Source organism: Schistocerca serialis, chromosome 5 (assembly GCF_023864345.2).
Source record: "Schistocerca serialis cubense isolate TAMUIC-IGC-003099 chromosome 5, iqSchSeri2.2, whole genome shotgun sequence".
NCBI lineage: Eukaryota > Metazoa > Arthropoda > Insecta > Orthoptera > Acrididae > Schistocerca > Schistocerca serialis.
Window position 1 is genome coordinate 138,772,120 of NC_064642.1, and position 13,885 is coordinate 138,786,004.

Consider the following 13,885-nt stretch of genomic DNA (forward strand, 5'->3'; position numbering starts at 1 on the left):
ATTTCTGCATGTGGGGACAAAATTAACTGATAAAAATAAGTGTGGCATATAAGAACAGCAAACTGACATGGGATCTCAGCTGATCATCCTGTACACTCTCAGCTTAAATTCCCAACCTAACTGCAAATTAGCTGAGGCAGAACTAGGTAAACACTTCACAGTTAAAGTGAAAATGTATTGCCCAAAGTTGGTCTAATAGTCAGAGAAGTCTCAATTTATTATGACTGAGTGTAGATGCTAGGCTTTCTTGGAAATGCCACACTCAAGATCTTGTTCAGTAACTGAATGCTGCTGTCTTAGCTATAAGTACGATCTCTACTGCCTCTGACATTGAAACACAAATGAGCATTTACTTTGCTTACTTACACACTATTATTTTATTTGGAATTATACATTTTGTGCCAACTATTTGCATTCACCATGAACATTCTTAGCTCAGGTAAGTTCGGTCACACTAGTCTGCAGTGTCAGCTCAGGAACTTCATATAGGCTGTTATTCAGGTCTCTCCAACTCTGCCATCCCTGTACTTACACCTGTCTGATTTGTTGTTGGCTATATTGACTCATTCAGAAGAAACTGCTTCATTCACTTAGTGAATATTATATGGAAAAGCAAATTTTACTTGGATAACAACTGCCTTAAGCATTTTACAAAAGATGTACACTATTATAGTTAGTTACAGTTTTAATACACTTCCCACAAAACTGGAAAAGTGTAGTGACAAACTCCAAGTATTCAAATCCCAGTTGAAACGATTCCTTGTAGCACACTACTGTTCCTTACTAGAATTCGTCACAATGCTTGAGAACTTTTCCCTGGACTGTGTTGTTCATTCATATACTCTTACAATTCCTTCATATTTTCTTAATTATTTCATTTATAAATTTTACAATTAGCAGTCCGTAAATTATGTACTGACTCTTCCTATGGCCAAGTAGCTGTGGCTTGCAAAGCCACAAGGGACCTTTCTGTAAATAAAATAAGCTGGCAAATATCATCTCCATTTTTTTAAATTTAAACAATCATCTTTTCACTAAGTGACAAGACACAACTAAAACTTCCAAAATAATGTAATTATTTTTTATACAACAATATAACTTACGGTAGAAAATGAAGTTTTTCCCATGATGTAACTTCCCTAAGGTCTGCACTCTGTGGATATCTAACATCAACTCTAAAGCATCTGACAGAGCCCCCTGAAGTGGCCACAACACATGTACTGCTGTTCACAAACTGTAAGAGAAAATTTGTAAAAACTGATATACTGTGATTGAGTTTCACAAGAGACGATAATAAAGAGAAAACTCTTTAACTTATAATGACAAAACAGAATTAATAGATTTTTAATTCCTCTTAGTTTACTTATAAATTTTGCAGCTCTTCATGCAATTAAGAGTTACATCTGCAAGTATATTTCCACTTCTTCAAAATGAGATACTATCAATGGGAACAACATAAGACAATATGTCTATTCAAAAATTGAAATCAAAATTAAGTCACAAATTATTTCTATCACATAATTTGAACTAAGTTTTATTATGCAACTAACAACAAGTAATACACAAAATGCAGTTTTGCGTATATGTGACTGAATATGACACAAAATAATATCTGATAACTTTGTGTTCAAAACTTCCACTCTTTTGTACCCAAACCAAGCCCCTTTATACTGTTTATCAATGAACGTTGTACAACAGGGTGATCAGTCTGTGGATTTCAAAGTAATTTCCTGTTTTGGGATTTTAATGCCTACCATTTTCTGCAACCCTTTGCTGCTCCTGTCTTACGATGGGGCCGAGGGTCAGAGGAATGCTTGATAGCACTATTACTACCTTTAAGTGTGCTTCACTATACACAAACATTTTCCCACTGCCTCCTAAGAACTAGCTGCAAAGCAACGCCCTGCCCACCGTCCATTGTCACCACAGACTGGAGCAACTGAACCATGTTCTTCAAGAGGGCTTCGACCATCTTCATCGAATTTGGAAAATAGGGACATCCCACCCACGATCATTCTCAAACCTCCTTAAGTGATATTCCACAGCCCATTCAATCGACACAACATCCTGGTCCATCCCTTTGCCACTCCCAACATCTTGCCACAGAGGTCATAATCCCTGTGGAAGATCCTGATGCAAGACTTCCACAATACATCTATCCCACATGCCCTACTGTAGTCCCATCACAGGTTTATCTTATCTGATCACTGGCAAGGCCGTGTGTCAAAGTAGGCCTGTCATGTTTCAGCTCTGCAATAATTTCTTCATAGCAGTTTACATGGGCATGATGGTCAACCAGTTGCCAACAAGAATGAACACCCACCACCAAACTATGCCCAACAGCAAAGCTGACCACCCAATGGTGCGACATGCTGCTGAGCACACAGGTTTAAGTTCATGACGGCTTTACAATCCATGCCACCTGGAATCTGCTCTCCAGCACCAACTTTTCTTAAGCACAGAGACAGGAGTTATATAAGCAATACATTTTTTGTTCTTTTAATACTCACAGCCTCAGTCTCCACTAATCCAATGTACCCACACCTTCTACCCAACAGAATCGCCTTCCTCTGTCTCTCCAAATCCCACCTTCAAGACATACTCGTTGTGCATTTTGCCTGTGATGGGACTACAACAGGATGTGCACAATAGGTGAATTGCGGAAGTCTTGCATCAGGGTCTTCCACAGGGATTATGACATCTGTGGCAAGGTGTTGCGAGTGGCATAGGGACGCACCGGGATGTTCCGTAACTTGGATGGGCTATGAGTACCACTTACGGAGGTTTGACTTCAGAGCATTTCCACTCAAGCTAGAGAGGGTTCTTGATTAACTTTATAGGAAGTACCAGAAATTGGTTATATGTGGTGACTTCAATATTAATTCTGAATGTGACTGTGCAAGAGAAAGGATGTTAGTAGATCTACTAGTCATATGATCTGATGCAGATTGTGTATTTTTCAACTAGGGTCCAGGGGAACAGTAGCACAGCCATAGACAATATTTTTATTCATTCTTCATTACTAGATGGGCATTCTGTTAGTAAAAGGGTTAATGACCTTTCAGACCATGATGCACAAATTTTAACACTAAAAGGCTTTTGTACTCAAACAAATGTCACATATAATTACAAACTATGTAGGAAATTTAATCCAATGGCAATAGAGAGGGTTTTTTTTTTTTTTTTAACTCATCAAGGAACAAGAGCAGCAGGATGTTTATAGTGCCGATAACACAGATGACAAATATAATGCTTTCCTAAACATATTTTTCATGCTCTTTTTGGAGTTACTTTCCATTAGAACGTACTAAACCGTGCACTAGCAATAATAGGTAGCCCAGGTGGCTGACTAGTGGGATAAGGATATCATGTGGAACACAGTGGGAATTATATCAAAATGTTAGAAGTAGTCACAATCAAGCTACAGCAGCTCATTACAAACAGTATTGCAAGGTGCTTAAAAATCTTTTTAGGAAGGCAAAGAGCATGTGGAATGCAAAGAGAATAACTGATTCACGGGATAAAATTAAAACCATATGGGCAGTTGTGAAGGAAGTGTCTGATCAGCTGCACAAGGTCAACGATATAAAGCCAGTTCATAGGAAAAATATTTCTGTTACTGACAAATAAGATGTATGTACAGCATTTAACAATCATTTTTGAGCAACACTGGCGAGTTAAATAAAAATTTAGTTTCTACAGAGAATCATATAACTCTCTTGGCAAATGCCTTTCTGAGATTGATGTCTGAACTACTACTCTGTGATACAGACAAGGGGCATAGTCTATATCAATTGAAGCAGGCTACAAAAAAAATCTTACCTTCATAGTCTCGGATGTTATTGAATTTAGCGTATGTTAAAATGTAGGACTAAGTAAGGAACACACATTTTTTGCTTTCTCCAAAAACCTTACTGCTCTAAGATACAGCCCTCCATAGACAACACTGCGCATACCATTTTGAATATGCGAATTTTGGAAAAAAATTTAAAATGCTGTATCTCTGGAACAGTTCTAGATATTTTGTTGGTTTTTTTTTTCGAAAGATAATTGCTTTATGATTCCAAAAAAATCCTCCTCTTGGACTCATCTGTCAAAGTTCTTTTACTACAGCGTTCCAAACTTTTTTATAATTTATGAAAAAAATTTTTTTTCATAACTGCCAACCTGCACAATTTTAATTTTTTCCTGTTGGTTAGTACCATGCAGTTCTACATTCCCTGAAAAGGAGAGCTTCCACTTTTAAGTTGAACAGGTTTTATAAACACTTGAAATTTTTGCCATACATAAAACCTGTTTTATTACCACATTATCATATAACAGGCTCATAAAAATCAAAATATAGCCTTATTTAACATAAATTTGATTTTGTAAGATGAGTAAGAGACTCATTTTTCAAGCATTTTAAATGGTTCCAAAATGTATGTGAAAGGCCCAAAGACTTAAAGGTTTCAATTTATACAACTTCTGTGCATTCTGTTTTGTACTAAAATTAGCCAGGCAATGAACTAAAAATGTGTTCCACAGCTTCAGTATCTTCCTTTGATATAGAGTAATGCCTTCCTGTTGAACCAAAAGGCTTCCTTTGATATAGAGTGATGCCTTCCTGTTGAACCAAAAGGAACTGAAGCACTTACAGTCTTCAAAACATTGTGAACAGGAAGTGACCACTGATGGCGTTGTTGTTGTCTTTCAGCTGGAAACCTATATCCAGCAGCTGGTCCACGTGGTAGCATAAAGTTCACTACAATTTCATTTACCTCATAACTGGTGTCTATAATCTTTGCAATTTACCATCACAGTCATACAAATCTGCCACAAACACCCCCTTCTCAGGTTGTGAATCTGAATATTATCCTGCTGTTTCTGAGGTGTTGGCCGAACGAACAAAATTTCTTCTTTCTTGCTCTTTAAAGTGCGTGCAGTATGAGTTCGCCCATCACTTGAAGTCTTCTTCTGAATTCCTTTCACAGGAGTAGTTTACTTGGACCACTCTCCTTTTCTCGGCTCACAGAATTCTTAGATTTCCTCTTTTGACAAAAGAGTGAGGACTGTGGATGCGTAACATTTCACAACTCTCTTAAAATCCTCAGCATTCTGAATCGCAGCTGTATTTGGTGTGGAAAGATTATGTTTTGTAGCACTGTGCTTCAGCAGGCCTCCTACATCATCACAAGGCCCCTTCCCATGACCAGTAGCACTGTATACCCAGTCAGTTGGCACAAGCGACTTACTCAATTCAAACAGCTGGTAAAGATTTTTAAAATGACTAGGAGCAATACCGGAAATAATGATGCCAGTTTGCAGCTGAAGAATTTTGCGCATTGCTATCGAAGCATACGCTGAATCATGTCCTGTGTCATCACTTATAACTGCAACACTTATGGTCTTGTTTTGAAAATATGTCACTCCTGTAAAAATTGAAACTTGGGTCATTATTGCAATGATACTGTTCACTTCTTGCGGGAGAATTACAGACCAGTTCTCAGCAAAATCACAGTGAAGCACACTAAACATAGTTCTTTAGCCTGTACACACCCTTTCACTCCTGCAATGTGTTACTGCTGTAATTTCTTCAGTTGCTGGTGTGTTGCTGCTTTCACTGACCATTTACCAAGTTCATCAATGAAACTGTCAAAGGCAACAGTTTTCTTAATTTATTTTCCTCCCATGTCACATACGTAATTTTTGCAGCGTTATCTGCTACATCTTCCAGGCCCCGTGTCTGTAAAGACAGTCCTCCCTTTCCATGGCAGTCACCACATTCTCTTGCTTTATATTTCAGACTACTAATGACGTCACACACCAACCAAGGTGTCATATGTCACATGCTCCAGTAAGTTCTTCAAAGTTCAAAATTCGAGCAGTACATACACATAAACAGACATCTCTAGGTGGGTGTGGAACTACCCACTTATGTCATAGTGCATAAAATTTTGATCTTCCAATATGTGAGGTTGTATAGTTGCCTTATAAACTGCAAAAGTTTCTTTAATACTTCTAGTCATGTACCTCTTCACTTTAGCAACTTTTTGATCTTCAACTGATAAAGGTACAGTGTATTTTTTGTTGGCACTCTGGCAAGAACAGTCCCATTTATCTTCCATATAAAATGACTGCACTGTTTGAACAGGATGACCATAATAGGGATCTGGTCTTCCAAAGACTCCTTTTACAGACGTCACACTTCTTGATTTGTCTACCATGTACCTTAATACTGATGGAAAGTGGTTCAAAATTGTTTTCTTTAAAAATGTCTCTGGAATAATAGTTAAAACTCGCATCTTTTCACTGCAGTATGCACAATATTCGACAGCTGAATTGATATTTGTGAAAAATTCCTGGCAAGAGGTGCAAGAGTGCTTTAGTTCATTTTCTTCTGAAGATGGAATTTCTACTTTGAAAAGTGTGGTCAGTTTTGCTGTAGTGTATTCATCCATAGCTTTAGTAATTTCTCTGCACTTTCTTGATGCATAGAGCTTACCACTTGACGTCACTGACCCCAGTTTCTCAACAGGACTAACACATACCTCTGTAGTTGACTGATCCAGGGTATTTAATTCTTCCTCTATTGATGCAAAATCTGCATCATCTGCACAATGGGAGGCTTCACCTTGTTCAGATACTATCGTTGTTATTCTGCCAAAACATTTAGAGCACAAACAGTTGTCACTGGAAACATCTTCACTTTGAAACAGTCTTCAAACGTGAACACTAATTCCCAACATGCACAAACTCCGTTTCTTTGTCTTATAAAAAACTCTTTTATGGATATGCAAATAGTCAGTATGCTTCACACTCCTGCGGCCCCAGTCGTAAGACATTTCAAACAGTCCTTTTCACAAAACAGGCAAATTCCTCACGAAAACACAGAACTCACTGGATGGTCTCAGATTTCTTAGAAGCCTCTCCAGTTAACAAATTAGCACTGAACAACTACAATACAGAAACCTGCAATGAACAACCACGGCAAAGAAACTGACAAGAAACTACGACAAAGTGTAAGAAATATCTGCAACAATAAAAGTGAAAAGAAAGAACTGCAACAAAGACAATAGAAATAAACATTATAACAAAGAAATTAGTAAGAAACAACTTCAGTGGAGGCACACATTGCCCTTGAAAGTTTAAAAAAAGATTTTTTTAAATAAAAAATGTCCATCTTAAAAGTGGAAGCTTTCCTTCACATAGAATACGGTACTACATGGAGCTAATCAACAGAAAAAATCTAACTTTTCTGGATTGCATTTTTGAAAAACAAATTTTTCTGTAAACTATAAAAAAAATTTGAAAGGCAACAGTACAAGAACTTTGACAGATATGTCCAAACAGAGGATACCATTGTAATCATAAAGCAATTATCTTTAAAATAAGAAAATCTAACAAAATACCTAAAACTGTTACAGAAAATTTTCCGAAATTCGCATCTTGAAAATGGTGTTCGCAGTGTCATCTTTGGAGGCCTGTACCTCGGGGCAGAAACTTTTTGGGAAAAAAAACCCCAAACATTTCTTACTTACTCCTGGAATTTTAACAGATGCTAAATTCAATAACATCTGAGACTATGAAAGTAACCCCCTGCCTGAAGTGATATGGATTATGCCTTGGTGAGATTGAGTCAATAATTAAATCACTGAAGACTAAGGACTCTCATGGATATGATGGCGTGCCTAGTGGACTATTGGAATAGTACAGCCGCTTTATAAAAAGGGAGAAAGCGATAATGTAGGCAATTTTAAACCTATTTCTATGCCATCAGTGTTTGCTAAAGTTATTGGTGGTGGTGGTTTTGGGGGAGGAGACCAGACAGCGAGGTCATCGGTCTCATCGGATTAGGAACGGATGGAGAAGGAAATTGGCCGTGCCCTTTGAAAGGAACCATCCCGGCATTTTCCTGGAGCAATTTAGGGAAATCACGGAAAACCTAAATCAGGATGGCCGGATGCGGGATTGAACCGTCGTCCTCCCGTAAAGTTATTGAAAAGGCTGTGTATATAAGGATAATTGATCATTTTATATCACATAATTTGCTATCAAATATACAGTTCAGCTTTCTAAGTCATTTAACATCTGAAAATGCTATATTCCCTTTTCTCTGTGAGGTACTGGATGAGTCAAACAAAAGGCTTTGAATGCTAGGCGTGTTTTGATTTAACTAAGGCATTTGATTGTGTTGATCACAAAATATTGCTCCAGAAGTTGGACCATTACAGAATATGGGGAGTAGCTCACAATTAGTTCACCTCTTACTTTTACAACAGACAGCAAAAGGTCATACATTATTCACAGTGTTGAGCATGGCTGTGATGTGGGGTCTGAGTGGGGCACGGTCAAACAGAGAGTGTCAGTGTTGGGGCCATCCTGTTCCTTATTCATATAAATGATACGCCCTCTAGTATTAAGTGTAACCCTAAAATATTGCTGTTTGCTGATGACACTAGCTTGGTAGTAAAGGATGTTGTGTGCAACATTGGCTCGATTTCAAATAGTGCATTTCATTGCATAAGTGCATGGCCTGTAGAAAATAAACTAACACTAAACCACAGTAAGACTGTTTTTACAGTTTCTAACACACAATTCAACAAAACCAGAAGTTTTAATTTCACAGAGTGGGCCTATGATTAGTGAAACTGAACAGTTCAAATCTCTTGGTGTTCAGATAGATAATGAAATCTGGAAAGGCCATGGTCACGATCTTGTACAAAGACTTAATGTTGCCATTTTTACTGTTTGAACAGTATCTGAAGTAAGTGATTGTTTGACATAAAAATTAGTCTACTTTGTTTATTTTCATTTGATTATGTCATATGATATAATATTTTGGGGTAACTCTTCCTGTTCTAAATGGATTTTTTGGCTCAGAAACTGGCAGTTCGGGCAATAAGTGGTGTAAGTTCATGTACTCAGCAGAAATCAAACCTGCATTTGGATCAGACATCCGTAACTCTTGTGCAGAAAGATGTACAGTATACTGCTGAATCCATTTTCAATAAGCTACCACAAGAATTCAAAAGTCTTAGCAGTAATCCATGCGCCTTCAAATTGAAACTAAAGAGTTTCCTCATAGGTCACTACTCCTAGTCTGTCGAGGACTTCCTTGAAAAATTAAGCTGATTCTTGTTGTATTGTTGATTGTGTTCACTTAAACTTATGGCTTGACTGTTTCTGGGTTCATAAACATTCCATTTTTATCTGTTATTGCTTTTATATTGCAATTTCATGTACTAACACATTCCATGACCTGGGAAATTTGCTCCTCAATTTGGTCCTACAGAACTATACATGTAAACAAATAAATAAATAAATGCACCAGGTCCAGTGCCTGTGTGCTGAATTCCAGTCCCATATACCTGCTGCCTCTCCTCCTGGAGGAGGGGCGGGGGAACCAGCCGAAGGGGGGAGGGAGGGGGTTGGGGTGGAGGAGGGCTGGAGGCAGATGGGAAAGGGACCACTCTTCTGTGGGGGGAGCGGCAGGACAGAGGAGGGGCCCAGCAGTGGAATGGGCAGGGGGCCCGGCAGCGGAAGGGGAGGGTGGGATACGGTTGATGGAGCTGTATAATGGAAGGTAATTCATTCTAAATGGTGTTTTCACAGCTACTTTTGTAAAGAAGCTAATAAGTATGTCACTTTGCCATATTCTTAATGTAGGGTATGGAATGTTTGGCACAAAGTTGAGGAGTAGAAGTATTAAAATGTCTGAAGTAGCTTTTGCAACATGTTGTTGAATTAGAGAAAACGTTGAAGCAGACTATGGCAGTCAGTCAGCACGTGAAATTTTCATTACATTCCAGTAGCTCCAAATTTCCAAGACCTTTGTATATTGCCCTATTGTATTGTGTGGGTCCTAAAACTAAAGAAAAGTGTAAAAAGTGAGGAAAACTACAGAAAAAAGACTAACTTTTAAAGTAGTATGTCTTGTGTGCACAGAATAGGCACTTGTTAATGGATTGTGAATTACAAATTTCTAGTATGTGTAATCATTACATTGAATTAATTGTTTTACAACACAAAGGAGAGCTACATGCAAATGAGGTGAGGCATCCAATATAATACATGTAACTGGGTGTTTTCTACAAATGGGATGGGGCATGACAAATCCAGCTTTTATAACAAAAAAATTCAATGAAAAAATGAAAGGAAAAAAGGAAAGTTCAAGAGAAAACTGAAAGAAGCTGTGAGGTTACATAATGCCTCACTAAGTATTGTGTAGATTGTCTTGAATTAAGAGTCCTCTCAAGATTTTTATGAGAAATAGCGAAATAGTCAACTAAGATACTGAAAGGGACTGGCCCAGACACAAAACAATACCCACTTCCATTTCCCCAGCTCTAATCGTAACCTCCTTAACTGACCTTTATAGGCTAAGAAAACCAAACAGTGATTTATGCCAGATGGGTCAGATTCATATGTCAATTTCAGTTCACCTTTTATGTATGGTTAGGAAAGTTTTGGCAGAATGTAAATAGTTTTAGAGTAGAGGAGACAACTCAGTGAATAGTGGGAGCACTGACACATCGAAAGGCACACAAAAAAGGATGGAAGCTTAGACTATACTATTAATGGGCTAGAATAACCCCCCCCCCCCCCCTCAGGGTCGTGTATTGGGTTCAATTTTTGACACACACACACACACACACACACACACACACACACACACACACGTACACGTGCAGAACAAACAATGACTGGGGTCTGATGGATTGTTTTGGGTAAGGTGGGTAGATGGGAAAGAGAGGCAGCAAGTGGGTAGGGTGAGCTGGGAAAGGATGGCTGATGCTCAGATGGAGGCAGTAGGTGTGGGGGTGTACGAATGTGGCACACGGACACCACAGCCTGTGAGTTCTTGTGGGACGAGTTCATGTGGCAGATGATGATGATATGATGACAATGGATTGTTGAAGGAACACAAATGGATTCAGGAGGGGGTGACAGGACACACGAAGGGGATACTTGGGTACAGGGGTGCGTGTAATGTGTTGGTAGAGACTGACACAAGGAGGATCAGTGGAACAAAGAATGTGTTGTTAGGATAACTCCCATGCACACAGTCTAGAAAAGATGGTGCTTGAGGGGGGAAGGGGGGAAGGGGGGGGGAAGAGGGGAAGGAGGGGGGACCCTGATGTCAAGGGTTGTGAAACAGCCACTGAACTAGAGTTTGTTGTGGTCAGCAGCATGTTCTGGCACCAGGTGGTCAAGTCTGCTCTTCGCCACAGTTTGACAGTAGTCGTCTATTCTTGTGGAGATGTCCACACAAAATGCTGTGCAGAAATTTGCAGTGGAGCTGGTACACAACATGGCCACTTTCACAGATGGTCCTGCTTCTGATGGGACAGAGTAAACCAGTGACATGGCTAGAGTAGGACGTATTGGGTGGGTGAGTCAGATACATTTTGTAAGCCCTGTGACGAAGAGTTGGAAGAGGTAGTGAGATAAGAATGGACTGGGATGTTGTACACGTTGGACAGACAGCAGAGTACCATTTTAGAAAGGTTGGTAAGGACTGTGGGTCTCTTTTTCTGGATATGATGATTGATAGCAAACCCTAACAGAAGATGTGGTTCAGTTGCTCCAGTTCGGGATGATATGGAGTGATGAGAGGATTGTTCCTTTGCAGCTGGTTCTTGCAGGTGGTGTAAGGATATAGCACGGGAAATCTGTTTGTGGGCTAGGTCTTGAGCAATAGTGCCTGTCTGTGAAGGCCTTTGTGAGATCTTCAGCATACTGTGCAAGGAAATTCTCATCTCTGTGGATATGCCATCCACAGATGACCAGGCTTTATTGAAGTGATTTTTGCTGTGGAAGGAATGACAGCTTTTAAGACAGAGGTATTTTGGGGGCTAGTGGACTTGGTATGGACAGATATACGGATGGAGACATCAACGAGGTGCAATGTAGTGTTTCAAAATATGAGCTGAAACACTGCCACCTTTTCCCACCTGAGCAGCATCAGATAAGTAACAATTAATTATCTGAATTTATATTATTAATAGTTTATCAATGTACTGAACAAGTGTGTATTTTCTGTGTGTTAAATGTCAAACACATCAGTTCATGACAACATGGTCCAGTGGTTATCCATGGCTGCGGCATGTGGCAGTGCAGGTAACTTCAAGTAATCAGCAATGAGCCCGTAAATAGGAAAGACCAGAATTACATTGTCAAGAAAAGTGGTGCATACTATTATAGAGAAATAATTTTTAATTTTGTAAGGAAACATTTCAGTTCTGTATGAGTTCTTACTGAGTTCTCTTCAGCTCTGTGTGAAGCCTTTATTCAGTCATTATACTGACACAATAAAATCTCAAACACAGAAAGTTATAAGTGAATGAAAAGCTTTTTGGAGTTTTTTATTACCAATAACTTCTATTGAAATACTTAGATTAAAAATCTCACTAATCTACATTACCTATGGAAAAGAAAGGTAATCTTCAAAATATAGTAATGGGTAGTAAAGAAATACTGCAAATTACAGTTGAAGAAATTATATCTCTGGCAGAGACTTTACTTGACTTAACAAATAACAATGTGATTTTGTTTAACTAATACGTTTAACTAACACAAGCATTTGAAGTCCTAACTTGCGCAAAATCTCTATGCTCTCTGCTGAATGGCAGAACGAATTTGATTCAAGATAAAAGTTAACATATTTATAAACATTCAGGTTATACAAATCGTCATAAAAAAGAGGAAAAGATATATTCATGATGTTAGTGGTGTTGCTACTGGTGACATGGTCCTGCATGAGTGAGGCATCAATAAATTAAGAATCATCCATTACAGCATTAGGAAAAATTACTACAGACTTTAGCAGCAACACCAAAGGAAATCTATGTCTAGGAAGAAGGCATCTTGGGCTAAGAACGACGTGGTGAAGTGAATAAGGGACAAGGTTTAGGGGCCACAGAGGAACGAGGAAAAGGTGTCTTGTCTCTGGGTACAAACCATGAAAATATCATGAATGAACCTGAAACACACAAGGGATTTTTTTGGGTTTTGAGAAGCTAGAAAACCTTCTCCTAGATGGCCAATAAATAGATTAGCATGAGAGGGTGCCACACAGGTACTCATGACTGTGTCAGAAGTTGGTTTATACACCTTAAAGGGAGAAGTAGTTATGTGTGAGGATATGTAATCACATATGTACGGAATGAGGTAGCGGGTTTGGAACCAGAAGGACAATGGGGGAGGTAGTGTTCGACAGCAGCAACTCCATGAGCATGGGGGATGCTGGTGTAGGGGAGGTGGCATCAACAGTGATAACTAGGGATCTAGGTGACGATGGGCTGGGAATGTCAAGAGTCAGTGAAGAAAGTTGTTTGTATCTTTAATATGAGAGAATAAGCTTCAAGCAATTAGTTGGAGGTGTTGATCAACAGGATCGGAAATTTTGCCATTAGGAGCACAGTAACGAGGTACAAAGGGTTGTCTAGGATTGATGGGTTTATGCAGTTTGGGAAACATGTAGAATGCGTGTTCATCAATTTTGCTCAGTGGTCAATTCGGATATGCAAATATGCTGATGCGTGGAGCAGGCCACTGGTGGGATTTCAACTCTAAACTCTGTGGAGTTACAGAGGCAGTTTGGAGGTCAACAGAAAAAATGCTGTGAATGGCCAGTGTTGCGATCACGTGGTGTGTACAGGCCCCTAGTGGCAGGACAGCACAAGGAGAGATGGGTGGCCGCCATCAATGGAAGTGTATGTGGCTGAAAACTGTTGGTGCTGGGGCTGTGGCCTCGGCACTGGACTTCTAGTGCCCAGTCTTGATAGAGGTTGTAATTTGGCTTTGATTACACCTTGCTTGTGGAACTAAGGTGAGCATTCTCAAACTTTGTCAATAAGTTCCTCTATTTTTGCCCAGCTCACCTTAACCCTCCTCTGTGTGT

The 13,885-nt window shown here is 39.2% G+C and overlaps 1 protein-coding gene across 1 annotated transcript in view; it reads right to left on the reverse strand.

The window, feature by feature from the left end:
• Nucleotides 1-13,885, reverse strand: part of LOC126481421 (nucleoporin Nup43) — a 200,520-nt gene that overhangs the window by 137,357 nt on the left and 49,278 nt on the right. Inside the window, exon 3 of the mRNA XM_050105162.1 lies at nucleotides 1,104-1,234. Coding sequence (XP_049961119.1) covers nucleotides 1,104-1,234 — 131 coding nt within the window. The remainder of the gene's footprint in view (nucleotides 1-1,103; nucleotides 1,235-13,885) is intronic.